The 25,516-nt window shown below is 41.7% G+C and overlaps 2 protein-coding genes across 2 annotated transcripts in view; one reads left to right on the forward strand and one right to left on the reverse strand.

The window, feature by feature from the left end:
- LOC117289097 (poly(A) polymerase beta-like) overlaps positions 1-12,570 on the reverse strand; it is a 139,678-nt gene extending 127,108 nt beyond the window's left edge. Inside the window, exons 1-2 of the mRNA XM_033770060.1 lie at positions 12,335-12,570; positions 39-185 (exon numbers count right to left, since the gene is read on the reverse strand). Coding sequence (XP_033625951.1) covers positions 39-185; positions 12,335-12,342 — 155 coding nt within the window. The 5' untranslated portion in view covers positions 12,343-12,570. The remainder of the gene's footprint in view (positions 1-38; positions 186-12,334) is intronic.
- An 11,049-nt stretch (positions 12,571-23,619) lies between these two features.
- On the forward strand, positions 23,620-24,426 carry LOC117291688 (insertion element IS476 uncharacterized 39.2 kDa protein-like). Its single transcript, XM_033773576.1, has one exon. The coding sequence runs from the start codon at positions 23,620-23,622 to the stop codon at positions 24,424-24,426; it is 807 nt and encodes a 268-aa protein (XP_033629467.1).
- The last annotated feature ends 1,090 nt before the right edge of the window (positions 24,427-25,516 follow it).

Here is a 25,516-nt window from a genome sequence, read left to right on the forward strand (position 1 = left end):
TGGGTAATTTGACCATTTCAATATTTTGTTCAACTTGCCTGTGATTGAGTTCATCTTCATTCTCAAAGACTCCATGTGGTTTGAGAGCCTCTATGAGTTTCTCAGAGTGTATAAGGTCTTCTGGCTTTGGTTCTTGCAGACTAATAGGCGATGTTATGCCAAAAATCTTTGGAGGTACGTCCAACCTGAAATGCACAAAAATGGATTCTTTAAATATAGCTTTTGAAATAACTTGATAATTTCCGCATAAAACTTTGTACTTTTAAAAATAAGAAGTATGTTATTACTAACATTATTTATAAGTATTATTAATAAGGGAATCAATGTGTGGTGAAGAGGTTTTCAACTAGTGGTTTAAACCCGCCGAGGCCTGGTTCTTGATAATTTTACCGAGAAGAAGTAAATTATCAACAACCAGGCCTCGGCGGGTTTAAACCACTAGTTGAAAACTGATTCAACACACTTTGATTCCCATTCATAAATACCTTTTCGGTCAAAAAAACATCAACACTTTTTGGTCAAAAAGTAAAATAAATGCAAAAATTTGTCTTTCAACACAACACCCCTCCAGCTACGAAATGGTAAGGCCCTCGGGTAAACAACTCCTCATAAGCTGTGCGTGTTGCGCGTGATGTGGCACAACTGTTCCAGCCGTTGCTCTCGACCAATAGGAATGAAGAAACTGTTTTATAAGTACAGGTGCAAGCTCGCGTGTCACGCCCATGTTTCAACACTTTTTACTGGTGTTATATCATCCGTTCAAACAGGCCCTTGTGATGCCCTCTCGACTGAATAAGAAGTAACCAGCTACAAACAAATTTCATAAAGTCTAAAAAAGCACATTTACTGGCAGTATAATAATTGTACTTCAGTAGAAGTGAACTTCATGTACATAGTAGTAGTACTCTACTAATGCAGGAAGACTTTGCCTCGATCGAACATCGAACACACGTACGGGCAAGTACATTCAAGTCCTAGTCGTTAGTTTGTACGTTTTGAAAAAAGTTTTTTTCTTGCATTTTTCCGGCAATGTCGACCAGGTGTATTGCTGCTGGATGCAGCAAAACAACTAAAGATGGTGTCAGTTTGCCAAGTTGTCCGGTCCGACGTCTTTTCCAGCGCTGTGCAGCAAACACTTCATTCGAGCCGTCGTGCTTCGAGAATCCGGAATACACTACACATTTTGACATGAACAGAAAAGTTCTTTTCTAAAACATGGCACCACCCCAATAATTTGTCCAGCTAGTGGGGAAGTCGAAGAAGGTACCTGAAAGACGTAACGAACAGAGCATTTGCCTAACGTGAAAAAAAAATCAGGTATTGTTTCAACTTTGAGGGCATGTTTTTAGCTTGCGCCAAGCATCACTACATGTATGTTGTTTTGGCACTGCATGCGATTCATCGCGCCTCGATTTACGTCACGAACAGCGCCCTCTCGGGTCGGGCTTTTTTTTTCAAATTTGTAAATAACATGGAAACTTATTTTTTTAAACCTTAGTTAATTGTTTATTCATATATTCAACTCATCAAAACACATATTTTAGTGACAAAATACCACTTCCAGGTGACTTTAAGGTCATGAAAGTCAAGGATAAACCAGTCAGGATAAACCAGTCAGTATGTCTTGTTTCAAAATAAAAGGAGCATCTCTTCAGATGATCCCTCTCCTGCCACTTTCCAGGTTATATCAGGCCTGTAAGAAGCTCAAAAAGCGCAAAGCCATCACAGCATGGGATAAGGGGCCTGCTGAAAGGCAGCGGACACTATTGGTAATTACTCAAAATAATAATTTGTATAAAATCTTACTTGGTAGCGAGTAATGGTGCTACAACCCTGCACGCAGCAATCAGAACTTGGAACAACCTCCCATAATTTGGAGGGGGATGGTACTGTATGTATTGATGCATGTGACACTACCCCTGGACATAATTGGGTAATGCAGGCCTTTTTTTTAATAATAATAATATGAGTGCAACGCTCACCTTAAATCAAGAAAGTGAACTAAGGAGAGTGATTTGCTCTCGCAAACAAAACCCAAGAACACATTGAAAGTTGAACACAAAGCAAAAGTCACCAAGTGTGCAACTTGTTCTTACTCAATTCAATGAGTTAACATTATTTATCATGACAATTTGTTTTTGCAATCACACTTCATACCATTCCACGAAATAAATCCACGAATGAATGATTCTAAATTGATATCGTTCCCCACCACCCTTCAAAATAAATTCTGGTAACTCCGCTTTTAATGTTGTCATCTTTTGGGAAAAATAGAGTAAGTAAAAACATGCTGCAGAGATTGAGATTGTTTGCACTTTTATAGTAATTATCTTTTGTCAATTTTAGTTATGCAAAGATAACAGAAAAACTAAACTTTTTTAATGCTACTTTTGTTTTAGCTCATTCAACTGGAACCAGGGATAAGGTCTTTAAGTTTTATCTTTTCATGAGGTTACCTTACTTTTTAAGTCAGTACTTTGTTGCATTTAAGGAGGTATGACAAGGTATTCCTTACAAAGATCGGTCAATTTATGCTGCTCTCACACGTTGAATATGCTAGCGAATATGCTATCAGAAGGAAATATTTGACAATCGCTCAAACTTTGCAACATTCCCAGTGTCTTCGTAAGCGTTGGTAACAAATTCGGAACATTCACAAATTATTCCACATCTCCTTACGAAGATTGCTCAATTTACAAACCGGTTTCTAAATTTCAGCGAATGTTGCGAAGACGGTCATTCGGCGTGATTTTCATAAGCATTGGTAACGTTGGTAAAGCGTGCGTAAGCGTTGTAATGTTTGTAAAGGCATTGGCAAGCGTTGGTTAGCATTCGTAATATATGTAAGATATTGGTAAGTAGAGGGCCGACTGAGGACGATCAAGGGGTGAGACCGAGATGAAAATATTCACTATCCAACCGCCATTTTGGACGAACTCAACGCGAAATTCAAATATTCATGTTTGCAAGAACATTCGCCACTCTGTGAGAGCAGCAATACGAAGCACTTCCGTACATTCAGCGAATGTTGTGAAGACGGTAATTCGCCATTGATTTGAGTAAGCATTTGGTAAGCCATTGGAACTGTTGGCAAAGCGTGCGTATTATGCGCAAGATATTGGTAAGGAGAGGTTTAAGGACAACCAAGAACTTTTGGGCAAATTTCAAACGAATTTCAAACATTCATATTCGAAAGATATTTGCCCAAGTGTGAGAGTAGCATTAAACCGTCTCACCTCCCTGGGGAATATACAGCCTGTGACGCCAAATATGTAGCGCACTAAGCTAATCAATCACAAGAACCAACTCTGGTGGAGAGAAGCATGATTAAGTGTCTTGCTCAAGGACACAAGTGTCACGACCAGGATTCGAACCCATTGGACACTTTCGGTAAACAGTGTTGTCCAAGGCCCACACTTCGTGTCACAACTTATATATATCTAATAGGATTTGAGGCATTGCATGGTGAGGTATCAATGTATTTGGTTTGCAGTAACACCATGTGTGTATCTACTTGCCAGGTAGAGTTGTTCTTTGAGAACTGTCTTACTTTATTCTAATGCTGCGGAGTAATGCCACTGTTGTAATGGACCGCACTGAATATGATCAAAAGGTTCAAGGTATCCTTGACACAGATACCTATGCCCGCCTAAAGAAGAACCCGATCCCATCAGTTGAAAGGAAGCTCGCTGCCAAGCTCCTCTCCCTAAACCGTAGCACTGCCATACCCACTCCATTGTACAGACATCTCAGGCCTAAAGAAGAACCCGATCCCATCAGTTGAAAGGAAGCTCGCTGCCATGCTCCTCTCACTAAACCGTAGCACTGCCATACCCACTCCATTGTACAGACATCTCAGGCCTAAAGAAGAACCCGATCCCATCAGTTGAAAGGAAGCTCGCTGCCAAGCTCCTCTCACTAAACCGTAGCACTGCCATACCCACTCCATTGTACAGACATCTCAGGCCTAAAGAAGAACCCGATCCCATCAGTTGAAAGGAAGCTCGCTGCCAAGCTCCTCTCACTAAACCGTAGCACTGCCATACCCACTCCATTGTACAGACATCTCAGGCCTAAAGAAGAACCCGATCCCATCAGTTGAAAGGAAGCTCGCTGCCAAGCTCCTCTCCCTAAACCGTAGCACTGCCATACCCACTCCATTGTACAGACATCTCAGGCCTAAAGAAGAACCCGATCCCATCAGTTGAAAGGAAGCTCACTGCCAAGCTCCTCTCACTAAACCGTAGCACTGCCATACCCACTCCATTGTACAGACATCTCAGGCCTAAAGAAGAACCCGATCCCATCAGTTGAAAGGAAGCTCACTGCCAAGCTCCTCTCACTAAACCGTAGCACTGCCATACCCACTCCATTGTACAGACATCTCAGGCCTTCGGCCTCGAAGTGCCCGAGATTCTTTGGTCAGCCAAAGATTCACAAACCAGATAAACCGCTCCGCCCTATTGTCTCCTCTCGAGGTTCCCCTACCTACAACCTCGCCCAACACTTGACTAAGCTTTTAAACCCACTTGTGGGCAAAACACCTCACCATGTTTCCAACTCAGCAGGGTTTATTGATATTATCAAGGGAATTGAATTACAGACCGATATATTAGTGAGTTTTGATGTCAAATCTCTTTTCACCAACGTAACCAGCGATGAAGGTTGCCAAATAACCAAAGCGGTACTAGAACAAGATGAAACTCTAACTGATCGAACCAGCCTAACGCCAGACCAGATTCATGATCTATTAATGACATGCGTGAAGTCCACATACTTCCAATGGAGAGATGGATATTACAGACAGGCTTTGGGAACTCCCATGGGGTCTCCTATTTCCCCAGTCTTGGCGAACATTTTCATGGAAGATTTTGAACTGAAAGCCCTGGGTACCGCTCGACTCAAACCCAAGCTTTGGCTCCGAGATGTGGATGACACGTTCATCATTTGGTCACATGGATTGGAAAACCTTGATGACTTCCTTAGTCACATTAACCGCCAGCATCCGAACATTTAGTTCACCATGGAAATTGAGACATCTGATTCATTACCATTCCTTGATGTACTCATTTCCAAGAGGACCGATGGTTCCCTTGCACACTCCATGTACAGAAAACCCACTCATACAGACCGCTACCTCAACGCTCGGTCATTCCATCCTCCTTCAGTGAAAGCCTCAGTGAACCGGACCCTACTTCAAAGGGACACACATTATTTGTGACAAGGAACATTTACCTAATGAGCTGGAGCACCTTAACACAGTGCTAAAAGAGAATGGGTAGGCCTACAAATGTATAGACCAAACAAACGAGAGTCCCTTTCAAAACACAACTCTCAGTCTGCACAATCCAAAGATATATGCCCATTGCGGTCCTTCCGTACATTGGTCATACCTCACACAAAATTCAACGGATCCTCCGTGAGGCAGAAATCAAGGTCTACTACCAAACTCGCAACAAGTTGGAAACGAAGTTACACACTCACACAGACAAGCATGACTCTAGCAGTCAGGCAGGGGTCTATCGAATACCTTGTACATGTATTAATTCCAAGACTGCCAAAACGTTACAATCAAAAACAACTTGTAGGCCTATGGGATAAGCTTGCATGAACTTTGGCCTATAGTGAGGTGCACCCCTCTGGCCTTTCTCAATTATTATTTTCATGTTTTGAGACAATTTTATAACACTGGGGGCTGTGTTATTGTTATAATAGTGTTTATAAAATAATAGGTTGTTTTTCCGTTCTTAAATCTGGATTGTTTTATTTATTTGTTTGTACTAAAGTTTTGTTAATCCGCAGTTTATTTTAGCAAGACCACTCCTAATTGCTTGGGCCTTATACTTTAACCATTCTGTTTTCTTTGAATGTTTTGTATTGCAACATCCATGTCCGTGCATGGAGGTAGAAATAGATTAGTTTACGTAACGCCCTTTCCTACTAGAGAAAGTTCAAAAGGGCTTATGTTATTCCAGAGATTTTTTTTCTTCAAAATATTTAACTCAGAATAACTTGGATGGTTGTTTTAACAAATAATCAAAACATGATGATTATGCTAAGTTCAAGAAGTAATAGATATTGTAATCCTGTCATGAATTCCGTGGGTCCAAAACGCCCTTCACCCGGAGGGAGTGGTTGATCGATGTAACGTCTCTGCTTCTCGTTGTTTAACCAAAACATGACCAATGTTCGTCATTTTATACTAATGTTTTCTCACATAATTAAAAGTCCCATGAATCACTGAAGTAGGTGGCCATCTCAGCGAAACTTCATCTTCAATTCCACATTGACCACTAAGCCATCAGAAGGGTAACGTTTGAACAATTTGACGCCAAAGATTGAGAGGAAATCGTTTTCGCAGCGTTCTGCATAAATAGAGCTATATATCACGCTATGGCACAGAGTACAATAAACTTGGCCGCATGCCACCAAATATGCCTTGAATACACTACATGTGTACGCCACACGTGTTACGCACAACCAATGGGGAAATTTCGTAGTTCTTTATACATGAATTTATGAATTTTCAAACTCGATTTTTAACCAGAAGACGAGATCAAAATGGGGTCATGTCTGCGAGGCATTTACGGAGTTTTTAACGAACTTTCCGATGATGTGTCGATTGTAACAACACATCATGTAGATCAAAAGTTATGATTTTTTGAAATAATAAACTTTGAAAATTCATAACTCAGGAATTGATGACGTCATCGTGACGTAACTCAAACGGTTTCTTCTCCCTAATAAATATCTAACTATGTGTGAAGTTTGGGAAGTGTGCTTTTGTTAGAGGACAAGGGACGGAGAGAAACTGAAGAAGTAAAAAAAAAAAAACAAAAACAAACAAACAATAACAAAAGGTGTTCGGAGCTGTGCTCTGCTCCATACACCTAATAACGAGGTCTTACAGAGCGCACAAATCCACAAAAGTGCTCAGGGCGCTATTACAGAGAAAATTCAAACTAAAATCAAATTAAAAAAAATTAAATACAAAAGAATGGATCTATTTACTTCTAGAAACTATAAGGCTCCCCTGTGAGCCTTATAGGGGTCTAATATTTGAATGCCAGTCAACTCGCCCCCTGGCAAAGTCGCCCCCTACAAAGTCGCCCCCCCCCCCCCCCCCCCCAGCAAGCTCGCCCCCCTCCGGGTACAAACTCGCCCCCTTACAATGTCCCCCCCTGCAAAGTCGCCCCCCCCCGACACAGTCGCCCCTGACAAAGTCGCCCCCTAACAAAGTCGCCCCCCAACACAGTCGCCCCCTACGCATTTTTGCCTATTGTTTCTATGATTTTCTAAAGGGAACTTTTTATTGTTTTTAACTTGATTCAAGAAAGGGAATCCTTAAAGACTTTATCTATTTTTGCTGAGGATAACTTATTGAAAAACCACAATTTTTGACAAAAGTTATTCTGTTGTTGAAAAGGTTTTTTTTTGCGGATCCTTTGGGTACAATTCGGAAACTTAGTACATGATAGGTCGATTCGTACATTGTTTATGCTATTGTTTCCATGACATCTAAGGGGAAAGACAGGGGATCCTAGGCCTTACTTATTGAAAACGAAAAATTTCAAATAAAAATCCTCCCGTTGTAACAAAGTATTTTATTTAAAAATATAGTTCTAGAAATAATTTTGTATGTACTTACTTAAATATAAAAAGATATTTCTAAAAAATATTTACTTATTATCTCTCAAGTATTTTGGGCATGTGAACAAAATGGGCAATGGCCGATACCCCAAAATACTTCTAGAAGGCCACAATGCAGGAAACAGACCCAGAGGAAGACCAGGGAAACGATGGCTGGAAGATATCAAGCACTTCTGTGAAGAGGCTGACATACCATCTGTGGCAGCAGCAGGACACCTAGCAAGGAACAGAGACCTATGGAGACTCTTAGTTGGGAAGCCATCTCCAGGATCTACCTCGGGAGGACGGCTATGATGATGATGATGATCTCACAGAAATATCATTAAATAATTAAACTTAAAACATGTCATTAGAAAAACATATCATTAGAAAAACTATTGTTTCTTCAAACAAAAAACTAATTGTTTCTTCAAACAAAAAACTAATTGTTTCTTCAAACAAAAAATTCATCATGATCATCCATCATGATCCATCAACCTAAATAAACATAATGTCCATAAAAAAGAATGATGTCCAATAAAATAAATAAACAGAATGTCCATAAATAATTAAACTTAAAAACATGTAATGAGCATAGGGCCTAAAAGATTTCTCACAAAAATTTACTGGATAAAGATATCAAGAATAAAAAAGCACTGACTAAAGATTTTTAAAAAACTAGCCGTTGCCGAAGTCGCCGTTTTGGACACAGCCAAAAATGCGTAGGGGGCGACTGTGTTGGGGGCGACTTTGTTGGTGGGCGACTTTGTCGGGGGCGACTGTGTCTGGGGGCGACTTTGTAGGGGGTGACATTGTGAGGGGGCGAGTTTGTACACGGAGGAGACGAGCTTGCTAGGGGGCGACTTTGCAGGGGGCGACTTTGTAGGGGGGCGACTTTGTAGGGGGGCGACTTTGCGGGGGGGCGAGATGACTGGTTTCCGTACTTTGGGCCTCCTTAACGCTATACGTTTTTCAAATCAGCGTTGATAGGTGAAAGTTTTACGACCGTTAGCCAGCAATAACTGAATTTTCTTTTGTACTACACTACCAAAACATTCCCCACATACTATGTGAGTACCGAGCAGAAAATTGCATTTTTTGACAATGTTTTTAAATTTCACTCAACAAAAAGGAAATACAAGCATTATGAATGTATATTGAGTATGTGGGGAAAGTTTTGGTAGTGTAGCATATTACGAGGTTCCGGTTATTACGAGTTTTTTTGCCGGTCCCGACCTGCCCCATGCGTGTTTCAATGCATTAAAATACTGATTATACGAGCACGGTAGTAGCGAGAACACGGTTATAACGAGGTACTTTGGGCGACCCATTACGAGATAACATTGTTAAAAACCCTTTTATAACGAGAACAATACAAAAACCAACAAAGGAAATACCTGTACAGCCTGTCAAGTCGTTATTTGTGGGTTTTATTAAGACATACAAAAGAGGTGTTTTGTTAAGTGGACGCTACTGCTAATCCGAAATCAGGAGTCACAAGTCAGCAATTGTTAATTCCAAACTCTGGACAATGGAGGGATTATGAGGTTTCCATGATTCAAACAATCCAGAAATCTTTAGAAAAGATACTGTTCCACTGAGTTTATAAGCGCATTATGCATTTTTAGAAGAAAGAAACCACCCTCAACTTACAAGCCAAACTAGTTGCGTGATCAATATTATTGAATGCAAAGCAAGATTTTACCTGGCATCCCACACTGGCAATGAACCATCTAACAAGACACAGGTGTTTACCAATGAAAATGAAGATTCTGTTTTTGTTAACTGCTAGCTGCGACTAGGTGTATTGCACGTGCGTGCACACACATGCATAAGGAATATAACACGGGACAGCAAGATCTTCCCTGGTATCTCGCGTTAGCAATGAACCATCTATTATTACACTAGTGGTTACCAATGAAAATTCAGCTTTAATTTTTTTGACTGCTACTGGCGAAGTTTTTCACAGGGTGTGCTGCGTTTTGCAGCAGCAACATTTTCCCTGGTATATCGCAGTAGCAATGAACCATCCAGCATTAAACAGGTGGTTACCAATGAAAACCAAGACTCTATTTATTGCATTGGCAATAAACTGCCGACGACCAAAGTTTTGCACACATTTTTTCAATCTTGTAAAATGTTAATTGATTTTAAAATTGAATTTAAAACTAAACTAAATTAGTTAAAACAGTTTTATTAGCCCAATTTTGTGCTTGTTTGTGCAGTAGCCTACATCGCACACACTACTCTATGCACACAGTAGTCAATTGCAGCTCTGCCATAAATGTACACACGTGGGGCCGTTATGTCATGTACATGTACATGTACGTGTTCATGCAAGTACACGTGTCGTGTGCATGCACAGTGATGACGTATGTATCTATATTTAGCGCGCTGCGTTTAAGACGAGATTCGGATAATACGAGGAAAATGGGCCAGTCCGGCGGACCTCGTATTAACGGGAGTCGACTGTACATAAGAAAATTCAGTTATTGCTGGCTAACGGTCGTAAAACTTTCACCTATCAACGCTGATTTGAAAAACATATAGCGTTAAGGAGGCCCAAAATATTAGACCCCTATAAGGCTCACAGGGGAGCTCACAGGGGATCTATTGACATGAGGTGTGTTTTGAGAGATGTTTTGAAAGTTTTTTGAAACATTTAATATCATGTGTATGAGGTTGCTCCAATGTCGTGCATGCACTAGCACTGTTAATGGCGGACTATCTCTCGCAACGTAAAACCAAAACTTAAAAAATTTCAACACTTGATGTTGATCATTGTTGATGTTGGTCGCACTAAATACCGACAACTCACGACAACTCAAGACAACAATTTTTAAATGCACTTTAACAGAATATTTGAACATAATTTAAAGACAACATGGCGGATATTACCGATGTTCGTTACTAAATTTGGGGTAAAAAACACCTTTTTTACAGTTAAAAATAATTTTTTTTTTACAGTTTAAAAGTGATTTGGGTGCATATGACTCTTGTGCATATATTTAACGGTTGACTTATAAATGTTCAAATGTTCTGTTAAAGTGCATTTAAAAATTGTTGTCGTGAGGGGTCGTGAGTTGTCGGTATTTAGTGCGACCCTCATCACATGATGAAGTGCAAGTGTTAATTATGTTATTGTTAATTAAAGGTTGGATAGATGATTTAAAAAAAAAACATTTAGTTTTTGACTGTGAACAATTTTCCTAAAGGGAAAAGTTTCCGTATGGTGCCACCACTTTTTCATTAGATATGAAATAATATAGTATCTAATTTACCTCAATGAGATATTATACACATAATGAATGTTTATGAGTGCAATGGTGCGAATATGTTCATGAGTTGAAAGATGGAATGTTCTATTCAACGAGGCGGAGCCGAGTTGAATGGAACATTCCAGCTTTCAACGAATGAACATATTCGCACCATTGCACGAATGAAAAACATTCATTATTTGTTTTATATAACATCCAAGTAGATCTTTGTCATTTTGATTGAAAGATACAACTTTCAAAACAAACAATTTCAACTGTAGAAGCCGAATGCTAGTAATTTTACTATGCCTTCTTACAGTAACACCTGCTGCGTTACCAAAGACACGCGCACGCAGTGATGTTTTTACTCAGCTTTTTCGTTCCATCCGAAAAGTACCATTGCACGCTGCCAGCGTGCAATGGTACTTTTCGGATGGAACGAAAAAGCACGGTGAGTGACTCAGCGTGCAATGGTACTTTTATTTGCTATCACGTGACGGACAATCCTCCAATCAAATGGCAAGGATCTGCTTGGGTGTTATATAATATAAGTTATCACACAAGCGCGAGTGGAATACAAAAAAATATAGCGCTTCTGAGCCCAATATCCAACGAGGCCGGATATTTTTTTCGGATTTCACGAGCGTGCGTGTGATAACGAATTTATCTTCCAGTCTCACTTGCAACATGCAAAATTATAAACTTCAGAGTATTATTTCACGACGAACAGCATTCAAGTGCACAAAGTTTAGAATGTAATTTTTGCACTGTCTGTATACGGAGCGTGACAAAATGACATTTCACAATACGCACTGTGTAGTAAAAACAGAGGAAGTATGATATAAAACAGAGGTCGTAGCATATATGTTTTTATCCCCCTAGTAGTAGTTCGATCATCTGATTGGTGGATTAGCGCGTACTGGAGTGGAAGATAACCCTTTTTGTAACAATGAGTGAAAAGGTGGTGGCGCCATACGGAAAGTTATCCGTACAGGGGTGGATTTCACAACAAAGGTAGTCCTAACTTAGGACTAGGGAAAAGTTTCCGTATGGCGCCACCACTTTTTCATTCGATATGAAATAATACAGTATCTATTCTAAATTACCTCAATGAGATATCCCTTTTTGTAAAAATGAGTGAAAAAGTGGTGGCGCCATACGGAAAGTAATCCAGGACTAGTCCTAGGCAATGCTAAGAGATGGACCAGTCCTAAGTTAGGATGAGTTACTGGTCCTAACTTAGGACCAGTCCTATCTCTTAGCATTGCTTAGGACCAGTCCTAAGTTAGGACTACCTTTGTGAAATCCACCCCAGGGCTAAGTAAAAGTGAGAAGACTGGTCTTTGATTTGATTCTTGAATGAGTTGACAATTACCAAACGTGTACCTCCCTTTAAAAAAGGAAAATTTGAAAAGTTGTTAGATCTTTATGATATAGCCCTACTGTACCTGTTCATTTTTCAGCCTGTGTTCATTCTTTAGGACGAACCAACGACAGCTCATGCATGAGTTAAAACAAAAAGCTACGTTGAATTCATAGGCCCAGCTCGTAGCTCGTATCGTAGTTGTTGAACCGAAGTCGTCAGTGTGTGATGTGCTGGCTGCTGTGTTTGTGATGATGAATTGAATTGAAAATGAAGAAGAGGGACGCGCGTGCGTACCATAAAGACCACCGTCCCCCGTCCGTACCCATAAAATACCAACAATATAGCAGAGCATGGGCTTCGCTCGTCCCCAGCGTCTTGCCTCCATGGGGGCCGAGCGAAACCATAGGCCAGGAAGCATTCAACCTCGTTCTCTATGTGTATCGATCTCATTTCGCTCGTCCACAGAGCTTGGAATCAACACGGCTGTGTCGTTTCAGCAAGCGGGTGATACGGTGCGCTAGCTGCCCATGGTAGCGAGGTTGATGATGACCATTAATATACAAATAGACCTTTCTTTTGTTTACAAACGATTTTGACGTTAATGAGGAGTCAAAATCGGAGAGCCATCAGTTCGCGCGAGAGCAGTGAGTTCGCGCGAGAGCAGTGTTGTCGGGGGAGCACTATCTCAGCGCGTGGGGCCGATTTAACGACTTGTACACAAGTCTACGCGCTACCTAACACTGTTGCATGCACTGTGCCTGTTGCATATTGCCAATAGAGGGCGCATGATAAAAAAAGCTCGCCTCCCCCCCGGCCCCCGCACGTGGTTGTCCATAGCTCTAGCTAGCTAGTCTATAGTATCTTTGGTCTAGTCCGTCCCTGGTCAAGTCGTACTATATAAATAACGGCGCTCTATAATCTTTGCTGGCAGCAGCTAGCAGGCAGTGTACAACAACTTACCGAAATGGAAAGTCAGTTTTTGAACTGGTGTGGAAAGCTGACCGAGGCGGTTAACGTAGCAATGAATGCTGAAGTAGCGCAACAAGAACGTATCAAGGCTTACCAGGTTTGTATTTAAGGGAATAAAAGGGTAGCGACGAGTTGTTACACGGCCGTTTAAAGCCGGCAGGGTCGAAGTCGAACTGCATGTGATAAAAAGGCTTAAACCGAAGGGCCTTTAGTGCACGGCATCTACTTCAAAAATAAGGCTCTCACAGGGGAAGCCTTATACTAGTTTCTAGAAGTACACGGCATCGACCCTCTGCAAGGTTTTAAACGGACGTTTAATAAGAACGAGTCACTACTCTTTAATTCCCATTCATAAAATAAATGCCCTTTTGTTAAAAAAAACTGGGAAAAATACAATTATTAGGCCTACACTCTACAGACACTTTGAGTTTTGACAGTTGAATTTCAACTGTCAAAACTCATAGTGTCTGTAGAGTGTAGGCCTAATTGAAAATTTGAGGTTTGAAATATTTTTCAAAAACTTTGTGAAGGGTCTGATGCGTGTGGGTTGTGTGTACGCGCGTGCTTAGAAACAGATTAGATTTATTGAGGGCGCCCTGGTTGGCTGCCAACGCATTTTCATTTCTCTTTGTTAATTTTGCTCATTTTGTGTGGATTTGTTACGTCTTTTTAACAATTTTTGGGCTTTGCTCGATCATAACCCCTTTGGGGCACGCAACATCATGGACATAAGTCATAAATACCGGTGAGTCAGTGCAGTTTGTAATGTTAGTTTGAAAAACTTCAGCAGTCAATGATTTGAGTGAAATTTTTAGACTGGAGGAATCGTTTTTTACCAGCTTCGAGAAAATAGTCTGGTTCCCTGGTATTTTGCTGTGTTTATCGCCATGGGACTCCTCTGCTACACGACAGCTGTGCTACTGAATATGGGTAGAGCCAGTGGCACCCGTATCGATTCATCAACATGGAAAACACTAAATGAACTCGGTATTTGTGCATCTAAAACAATTAGAGGATGTAGAGCAGGAAAGCATAAGCAACGGAAAATTAGTGTCAGACTATCTGAAAGGAAGTACTATAATGGTGTGGACAAAATCAGATTAATCGATACATCAAACTTGCGTGCTGTCCCTCAAGACAAAGAAAATGTTTTTTCTGCACCCATTAATGTGAGAAAGAGCCTACCAAGCTTGCTCGTATGCAACCCCTGCTCACTTAACAATAAGATGGAAGAATTTAGAAAAAGTGTCCATGATCAAAAGGTTGACATTGCCTTCATCTCGGAATCCTGGTTCAGACCAAATATGCCTGAGGAACATGTACAAATTGATGGATTTTGGGTGAAAGTCACCTTAGGTACCAATTTACAGCTTTGTACCTTATTTTAAAGGCGTTCTAAAATGTATTACAAAACGAAACAATATTCAATGGCGCAAATCACGCGTACTTGGGGGGAGGTGCCACGCCCATTGTGAGGGAGGTTAATTCCGAAACGACTTTGAATTTGATTTTTTTTTGCCATTCAGCCAATCCACTAGAAAAACTTCCGCACCTTTTGATTCACCGAAACGGAGGTTGACCGTTCAACCTTCGACTAAGTCTTGGACATGCGTCAAGTTGTGTCAAGTCAAGTTGTCTGAACCATCGAATTGCTGAACGGTCGTGCTGTCTCAACTGTCGAGTTGTCTGATGTGTGGTGTGTTCTGGATTCTGGCGGTGTATTCATATTCGAAGCACGACGGCTTGAAGTGTTCGCTGCACAGCGCTGAAAAAGACGTTGAACCGGACATGTGAGTCTGACTTTCGCGGCCCACAACCGCCTATACTTGGGAACTGCAGCAGGTCTCGACCTTTACAGCGGCCACCAGCGGCCATTGCCAAGATGCCCTAGCGAATTGCCGTGAAGCCCTTTTAAAAATCACGTACCTTTTAGCCACTTGGCCGTCGTGCCCTTTTCAGTGGCAACCTTTGCCAAAATTTAAGCCGCACAATGAAATAAAGACTGCCCATGTACATGTATGACCAATTCCAGATTCAGCTTTACTTGAGTTCGGACAATGGATTGCGCAACATGACTGGATGGAGGTTCGGAATGAACAGGATGTTCAATCTAAATGTAACTCCATGTACGCAACACTAAACGAGAAGATTGATCATCATTTTCCTTCTCGATGCGTAAAACTACATTGCAGAGGTAAACCATGGATGAAGTCACATATTAAATCCCTGATAAAGAAGCGACAAGAACTGTTTAAAAAAGGTAAATTTGCAGTGGAAGTCCTTTAGGAATAAAATCATCCAGTTAATCTCCAAGGCAAAGGTTAACCATTATCATCACAGAGTTCAGAATGTAAAGTCTTCGAACCCAGCCGGCTGGTACCGTGAAATTCGTGTTATGACAAAGGGGTCCAAGTCCACTCCCTCAATTATCCCACCATCGGGTATTGATCCAGCGAACACGCAGCAAGTGGCTGATAGTATAAACCATCACTTCACATCGATAGTGAAGGACATTCCTGTCTTGGATATGAACAACTTACCAGCATACTTACCTGCACCAGAACCCTGTCCCTCCCTACAAGAATGGGATGTCTTCAACCAATCAAGGCATATCAACAGTAGGAAAGCAGGAGGAGCTGATGGTGTTCCAGCGAGGATAATTCGAGAATTCGCTTTTGAACTCAGCAAGCCTATGATGACATCCTCAATTCTTCTTATCAACAAAGGACCGACCCCAGTCAATGGAAGCAAGCTATTGTTGTTCCTCTCCCTAAGACTAAGAAGCCGATTTGGAATCAACTGCGCCCTGTGTCACTTACTAATCATTTTGCTAAGGTAGCTGAAACATTTGTATCAAACTGGATCCTGTCAGGCATTGGAGATCAATTGGACCCCAACCAGTTTGGAAACCGCAAAGGAACTTCTACATCTCACTATCTAATCAAGTTAATGGATACCCTGTTTGTACATATATATGCAGATTCTCGGAACAGTACCAGCAATGTAGTAGTAACTGATTTTAGTAAAGCTTTTGACTTAATTGATCACAACATAGTCATTAATAAATTACTTCAACTACATGTAGGTGTGAGACCTTCAGTGATGCCCTGGGTATGTAGTTTCCTGGATAAAAGATCCCATTGTGTCCGCTACAAAAACATACTCTCAGATTCCAGAGATTTACAGGGAGGAGTTCCTCAAGGAACTAAACTTGGGCCACTTTGTTTCCTTGCACAAATTAATGATGCACTCCAAGAGTCCAAGTGCAGTATAGACTTGTATTTACAAATGGTGTAAATTTAAAGATGATGGGTAACTGTTGCGAAGGTCAAAGGTCACAGAGAGTTTCGGTGTTTTTTCAATATTTTGGACCTGGAACCAACTTTGGGGCCTTGCCAAAATTGTATTAAATGAGTAAGAGCTCTTTCATTGCTTGGGGGTAACCACTATAGGTCTAATTAATGTACTACATAACAAACAATGCAAAATCAAGCTTTTCTGATTTTCAATTATGTGTACGATCGAGGGGGTCTGAAAATGGAAATAAAATTTTTCGGCAGTTTAATTTAGTGTTCTCAGCAGATTAATTTAGTGTTTTCAGCAGCCTGCAGAAAGAAAGGGGAATGAGGCAAAATTTGGGTTATTTGGGTGAAAGTCACCTTAGGTACCAATTTACAGCTTAGAATAGTACCTTGTTTTAAAGGCGTTCTAAAATGTATTACAAAATGAAACAATATTCAATGGCGCAAATCACGCGCACTTGGGGGGAGGTGCCACGCCCATTGTGAGGGAGGTTAATTCAGAAACGACTTGGAATTTGATTCATGCGTACAGCTGTAAGCAGGTCACACTGCTTGTGCCACACCAAATTCTCTCATACGATCCACGCGTTCCCCGCTCGTTGTACTCGTGGACGCCGCCATGACTACAGCTACCGGAGAGTAACACGGATGACTCAATACAGCACTAAAAATTGACTACTTTTGTTTGCTGTGCGCAGGCATCGCATGACGTAATGTTACCATATTTGGTCATTCGGAAAACTGAACACGGCTGAAAGTTGAAACCGCCACGCCGGAACCCCATTGGTTGATTTCACACGGAATGACCCAATAGGGCTATCCCCAGGTCAAGCTATAATTTATTATTTTTTTTACTAGAAAAACTTCCGCACCTTTTGATTCACCGAAACGGAGGTTGACCGTTCAACTTTCGACCAAGTCTTGGACATCCTTCAAGTTGTGTCAAGTCAAGTTGTCTGAACCATCGAATTGTTCGAACTGTCGAGTTGTCTGATGTGTGGTGTATTCTGGATTCTGGTGGTGTATTCATATTCGAAGCACGACGGCTTGAAGTGTTCGCTGCACAGCGCTAAAAAAGACGTTGAACCGGACATGTGAGTCTGACTTTCGCGGCCCACAACCGCCTATACTTGGGAACTGCAGCAGGTCTCGACCTCTACAGCGGCCACCAGCGGCCATTGCCGAGATGCCCCAGCGAATTGCCGTGAAGCCCTTTTAAAAATCACGTACCTTTTAGCCACTTGGCCGTCGTGCCCTTTTCAGTGGCAACCTTTGCCAAAAATACTATTTTATGTTAAAGGCAGTGGACACTATTGGTAATTGTCAAAGACTAGCCTTCTCATTTGGTGTATCTCAATATATGCATAAAATAACAAACCTGTGAAAATTTGAGCTCAATCGGTCATCGAACTTGCGAGATAATAATGAAAGAAAAAAACACCCTTGTCACACGAAGTTGTGTGCATTTAGATGGTTGATTTCGAGACCTCAAGTTCTAAATCTGAGGTCTCGAAATCAAATTGGTGGAAAATTATTTCTTTCTCGAAAACTATGGCACTTCAGAGGGAGCTGTTTCTCACAATGTTTTTTACCATCAACCTCTCCCCATTACTCATCACCAAGAAAGGTTTTACGCTAATAATTATTTGGACTAATTACCAATAGTGTCCACTGCCTTAAACATTGTGATCCATTTAATTATGGAGGTAAATTCGGAACGTACGATCCCGCACACTAGTTTTCACAATGTGCTGCTTCTGTGCAATAAAAAACGTTGCATGGTAACCATATCAAACGTAGTTGAGCTGTTTACTACTTAAAACGCAGCACCAGACTACTCCAATGTATAAACTCGCTACAAGTCCTACACTAAATTACGCATTTTCGCACTGATTTTGTCTATTGAGATCTGTATTTGTAGGTGATGGGGCCGGGAGGCGCGAGGCCGAGGGCAGGATACAGTCTATGTTTTTCCCCTGGCTATTTCCCTGGTGTCCAAGGCTTGTACTGGATTAATGTTTGTGACCCACCACTACCAGTGATCTGCCTGCCTTGCGCCTTTCTTTTTCATTGCCAAACACATGTTTGTGTACACACAACATAAAACAAGCGTGGAATTGTAAAACTTCAAAATCGGATTATATGGAGGTAAAGGCAGAGCCCTAATTTTGGAGATCATCATACTCCATCAAGTTCATTATTGACTAATCAGCATGCCCTCCCACAAAAGATGCAAAAATAAGCAGGAAGGCGAAAGGGCTGGAGTGGCAGCAAAGTGCCAACTTTAGAAGCCTTTTTTAATTAGGTGCGTTTGTTTACATTTTTATAGTATTTATTTATACGCAGTCTAGCGTGGCATAAACGCTGGCATGCACAATACAATTATTTTGTGCTAAAGGGGTGGGGGTTCGTTTTTAATTTTCATAATCATATTTATTTATATTTTTTTTTTTAAACAACAACAACAAGAGCAACCACAACAACCATATTAAATTTTAAGGTTTATTTTTCCAAATCATCGGATTTTGTTGAGCCTCCGGGTTGTTGGTGGGTTGTTGGCGTGGGGTGGGTGGGGCTAGTTTGTCTCGCAGAGTTGGGGTGGTGGTGAGCCAGAGACTAATTGATCTTTTTTCTTCCGATTAGCACGCAGGGAATTACTTTTCTTAATATTTTTTCTGTATGATTTTTTCAACAATTCTTTGTTCTGGAGCAATGATTTGTTTTCAGATGAGCAGAAGGGGGGGGGGTCAAATGGGGTAAGTTAATTACTGGGGTAATAGTTTGCAATGTGAGCCCTGCAAAAACAAAATGTAAATAATTCAGCAACAAATATTTTAAAACTTTTACTCAATTTCAGTTGCACAGCATGTAAACAGCGACAATGAAATAAATATGGGTTGGAAAGTTGACCACCATCTTGAAATCAGTGGAAAGTATAATAACATAATCATCAACAAATAAAGGTTTGAAAAAAGCCTTGGTGCCCTTTCAGTTGGCCTTTCTTTTTCTGAGCTTTTGAGGCCAAGTGGCCTTGCCCCTCTGAAGCTAAAGGTTGAGGCCTGCTTATACCATAGAGAAATGATCAAAGTATTTGTTTGAAGTTGGGTAACGTTGGGGAACATGGCATACATTGTACATCTTGGAAAAGCTCATTTTATGACTAAGAAATGCAGTATTTCTTTAGCATGCGAGGTCCTGCAATTCCCTAAAATATCATATTTTAATAATTGATACATTTTGTTATGATTTTGGTACAAATTTCATGAATTTCGGTTGTTTTTCAAAAACAACCCATTGACATACTATAGCTGACATTAAAATCTTTGATTGCATTCGTCTTTATGAATTAGGGTGAACTGTACTCGACTGCGCATGTGATGAAGTCTTATTTTACGATCAATTTCTACTCCATTATTGTGGAATATCTTGCAGTGAAATAATGTCAGGAAATAGACACGGCATTCTTCAACGCATGCCTCAAGTGAGCTGTAGTTTACCAAGTGTAAAATGCATCGACGTTCCTCGCGCACAAAGGGCCATTGATTTCTATTGTTACTACCCGGGAAGTTCGAACTCCTTCCGTGGTCCTTTCTCGATGCCCCAAGCAGAGATACCAACATACATGATTTGGGCGAAGCAAATACGATTTCGAGCCGTGACTAAGACGCTGCGATAATACTCAATAAAACACGCTAAACAAGCCGCCCAATATAATTTTATTAAATCGTACAATACATGCAAACAAGGAATGAACTATTAAGTGGAAATAAAAATTAAGAAAAATATCCAAGTAATTGTAAGAGAAAAGAAAAAAACACTTTTAATTTTAGAACGCAGTGTTGAATAATAGCGGCGAATTCACACGAATAATGTACGTGTCGCAAACGCTTGTGTATAGTGGACGTAATGTTTGTTGCATGCCCTCCTTCTGGCTGGCCGGCTGAATGTGCATTTTCTACGCAAGATCATACCCATTGATCTCTATTACACGATGGGGAATAGTGGACATACATGTACACGTGCGTAGGGAATGAGGTTGTCTGTGAGAGCTTGTCTCACAGTAACCTCATTCCTCACATATCCACTATTATTGTGCCCACTGTAGTGTTCATGCATCGTATTACTTTATCACAGGCGCTCCATACTTTATGTTAAGGTCGGAGGTCAAGTAAATAATAAACAAACAGTTCTATCATGCAATCAAAGTACTGGTGTCTGTCACTGCATTGATACTTAAGTTCATCGATCATCATCCATTCTTAAACATTACAATTGGCGACGAGGATGGGATCATTGTAAAGTTAAAACATCAAACTTTATTTCCATCGTCATCAGGACAAGTTTTCGTGGGAAATTTGTGTCAAAACTGAGTAAGTTTTTGAGTACGTTTTCCTTGACTCTGTGCATTTCTTACCACACACGTTGGATGCGTAATCCACGTAACGTAACAAGAATACACCAACATTCTCATTGGCCATCGTCACATATAACATTGAACTCTCGCCAATTATGTCTGTTACAAATCTGCCTCAGTTCCCAAGTTTTCAGCCTCATACTGAGCCATCTACCGTTGGTCTACGGTGGCAGAAATATGTGAAGAGATTGGATAATCTTTTCGTAGCGTTTAACATTACCGATGATAAACAACAGAGGGCGCTCCTCCTCCATTACTCGGGTCCAGAAGTCATGGATATTTTCGAGACCTTGGGGGATACAGGATCAGATTATTCGTCTGCCAAGGAACATTTAACTGAACATTTCTCGCCTCAAAGGAACATTGAGTATGAGATATTCACATTCAGATCTATGAAGCAGTCTGCTACTGAACCAGTGAGTGACTTTCACACTCATGTTTGAGGTAAAGTGAACGTCGTTAACCAGGACAATGACTCCAGCTCTGACGACAATGAATATGTGTTTGGTATCAAAGGATCTCCTAAGCCCAAACAGCCTGTAGTTACTGTCATGATAAACCGAATGCCAGTACACGCAATAATTGATACCGGTGCTTCCATCAACATCATGTGTAATGATGTGTACACCGCATTGCCTTCCCGTCCAGCACTGCAAACGCATGAACATTCCAAGGTTTTTGCATATGGAAGTACTACTCCCCTCGAGATCATAGGAACATTCAACGCATCAATCTCATACAAGTCGACGCGCATCACATTTACGTTCTTCGTAACAAAGCCACCAGGGGATACGCTAATCAGTTTTGCGTCGGCCTCAAAACTCGGCATCGTCAAAGTTGTCTACACAGTCAACGACAACCCCTCATCCCCATCTCACGTACCAAGCTGTTGAGGAGTACTCGGACCGCTTTGAGGGGATCGGCAAGCTGAAAGATTTTCAGTGCAAGCTCCATGAAGACCCAACAGTTCAGCCGATTGCGCAGCCCCATCGGCGAATTCCCTTCCACGTTAGGAAGAATGTTGACGCGGAACTAGAGAAGTTATTATCACTCGATATCATAGAACCGGTCCATGATGAACCAACCCCATGGGTGTCACCGATCCATGTTGTGGAAAAACCACATAGACCTGGGGAAATTCGTATGTGTGTGGACATGCGATCAGTCAACAAGGCCATCCAGCGCGAAAGGCATGTCACCCCTACGATTGATGATGTCATAGCACATGTCAATGGATCCACAGTCTTCAGTAAGCTTGATCTAAACCCAGGCTATTACCAGATAGAGTTGTCTCCTGAATCACGTCACCTTACAGTCTTTTCGACACACGCAGGCCTGTACCGCTACAAGCGTTTAAATTTTGGTGTCTGTTCAGCCGCTGAGTGTTTCAAAATCTCATTAACACTGCTCTTCAAGGGCTCCAGGGAGTCCTCAACATCAGCGACGATATTTTGGTGTTCGGGAAAACACAACAGGAGCACGACTCGCGACTCAAAGCATGTCTTCAACGCATCCGCGAGCAAAACCTAACACTGAACAAGGACAAGTGTAAGTTCAGTAAAAGCCGTGTTGAATACTTCGGACACGTCTTCAGTAGTGATGGTGTTTCACCAGACCCAAAGAAGGTCCAAGCAATCCAAAACGTTCCAGAGCCCCAAAACGCTGGCGAGGTTCGCAGTTTTCTGGGATTAGTCACGTACTGCGGTCACTTTATCCCTGATCTAGCAACGATCTCTGCGCCCTTACGCGAACTAACTAAAGATGCAGCACCCTGGTCATGGGGAACTGAACAACAACAAGCTCTCGTGCAGATTCGTAAACGTGTTGCACAATGCTGTACCATGGCCTACTTTGATCCAGCTAAGAAAACAGAGATCTTAGTTGACGCCAGTCCAGTCGGTCTCACTGGAATCCTCGCCCAACACAACGCCAGTGGTGAACTTTCGATCGTAGCACTCGCAAGTAGATCACTCACGCCAGTGGAACAACGCTACTCGCAGACTGAGCGTGAAGCATTGGCAATTACATGGGCCATACTCCACTTCCATCTGTACGTTTATGGTGGATTGTTTACGGTTATGACGGATCACAAACCGCTGGCAACATTGTTCAACAACCCAAACAATCAAGCACCAGCAAGGATTGAGCGTTGGGTGCTCAAGCTTCAAGAGTACCAATACACTGTTGAGTATCAGCCTGGAAAGTTTAACCCAGCTGACTACATGTGGCGTCATCCACTACCGTCCTCGCAAGGTCCCAGTCAAGAAGAAAAACTCGCGGAACAGCACATCAACTTCATCTCACAACACGCGGTACCCAAGACTGTCAAGATCGACGATATTCGCACCGCAACGCAACAAGACGACATACTCCAGCACTGCATCAACGCACTGGTCACTGGAAATTGGGACATAGCCCTTTTAAAAAACGACCCAACGCACAGCAAAATAGTGACCCGCTTCTGAGTCTGTACAAGATACGCACTGAGGTAACAACGACGACTAATCGCGATATCTTGCTCTGTGGCACACGCATCGTCATTCCTCATGCTTTGACTCAACCTATCATTGACATCGCGCACGAAGGACACCAGGGAATCACCCAAATCAAACAACTCCTACGCGAAAAAGTATGGTTCCCTGGAATCGATCGTCTCGTTGAAAAAACATCCGTGATTGCCTCATGTGCCAGGCCACAGCTATGGATAACACCAGAGCTCCACTTCAAATGTCACCACTCCCCAAAGGATCCTGGCTGGAGGTTAGTGTTGATTTCTGTGACCTCCCCACTGGAGAACATATCTTAGTTGTTACCGACGACTACAGTCGTTATCCTGCAATTGAAATTGTCACATCAACTTCCGCTCGAGCCGCCATTCCGAAGCTCGACCGCATATTCGCTACCTTCGGCGTGCCTCAAGTCGTACGTACTGACAACGGCCCACCTTTCAATAGCAGCGAATTCGAAAACTTCAGTGACTACCTAGGATTTCGACATCGCAAAGTTAAACCGCGTTGGCCATGCGCGAACGGAGAAGTTGAACGCTTCATGAGAACTCTGAAGAAAACTTATTGCACATCCATCGCTGACTGCAAACCATGGAAACAGTCCATGTACCAATTCTTATGCAACTACCGCGCCACACCTCATGCTACGACTGGTATCCCACCGGCTACTCTTCTCTTCGGTCGACCAATCCGGACACGCCTTCCTCAGACTACACAATCTGCTAACAATGCCAAATTGCACCGCAAAGACAAAACACGGAAAGCTGCAATGAAAGCGTACGCTGACAAACGCGAACATGCCAAGCAGCCAAACATAAAGGAGGGTGATTGTGTGCTCGCCCGCCGCGATGGTATGATCACCAACGGCCAGACCCCATACCACATGAAACCCTACACAGTGATCAAAACTAAAGGATCAATGATCACAGCACAACGCAAACAACACCGGATCACTCGCAACGTCTCGCGCTTCAAACGTTGAATCACATGAGTCAGATGAGTCTGACCTTGAGGAATTGCCAGACACACCTACACAGCCGCACGCACCACCAGCGCCATGTAGAAACCCACCCAGAGAACGCAACCCACCCAGAGAACGCAACCCACCAACCCGCTTCAAGGACTATGCATGTACAGTGAAATAACTCAAAAGGACATGACTCTAACCAATCAACTGTCGTTGAACACTCTTTTTCATCAGTTGTGTTTTTGCATTTAAAAGTTAAAAGTTTAAAGTTGTCGTTGAACACTCTTTTTCATCAGTTGTGTTTTTGCATTTAAAAGTTAAAAGTTAAAAGTTGTAAGTTAAAATTGTTTCAAAGTGTTTAAACAAAATGCATGTTTGGAGTGACCTCAAGCAAAATGTATCTTCTCATGTGACTGTGCAAGCTTATACATTTTTGGAAGTTCAAAAGAAATGTTTAAGAAAAAAACTCACTTGTCAAATCACAAGACACATACCATGTAAATTTCCTTCATTTATTGTTTAATGTCATGGGCTCAATTCAAGGTGAAGAGGGATGTAGTGTTCATGCATCGTATTACTTTATCACAGGCGCTCCATACTTTATGTTAAGGTCAGAGGTCAAGTAAATAAACAAACAGTTCTATCATGCAATCAAAGTACTGGTGTCTGTCACTGCATTGATACTTAAGTTCATCGATCATCATCCATTCTTAAACATTACACCCACGCTGTCTGTACTATGTACTTCATTGAAGCTTGGCAAACAAGATGGCTGTTAGGCTACAAGCTTTTTGCTTGGCTCTCAACTTTTTCACAAATATTGCTGTCTATGATCCTCAAAGTAGTGTAAATTCCTCAACACATGATAGATTAGTGGTTGCTGATCATACTGGATACTTTTCTCAAAGATTGACTGCTGAGAAAAGTAATATCTGGAGTGTTTTTCCAACAAAAATCCTGCATCTTCAAGTAGTCTTGCACCCCTGACCGACCCCATTGTCCTGCCAGCCATTGCCAACATCCTGCCAGCCTGAACCACTGCCAGTATCCTGCCAGCCATTGTCAGCATTCTGCCAGCCATTGTCAAAATCCTGCCAGCCATTGT

Source organism: Asterias rubens, chromosome 1 (assembly GCF_902459465.1).
Source record: "Asterias rubens chromosome 1, eAstRub1.3, whole genome shotgun sequence".
Lineage (NCBI taxonomy): Eukaryota > Metazoa > Echinodermata > Asteroidea > Forcipulatida > Asteriidae > Asterias > Asterias rubens.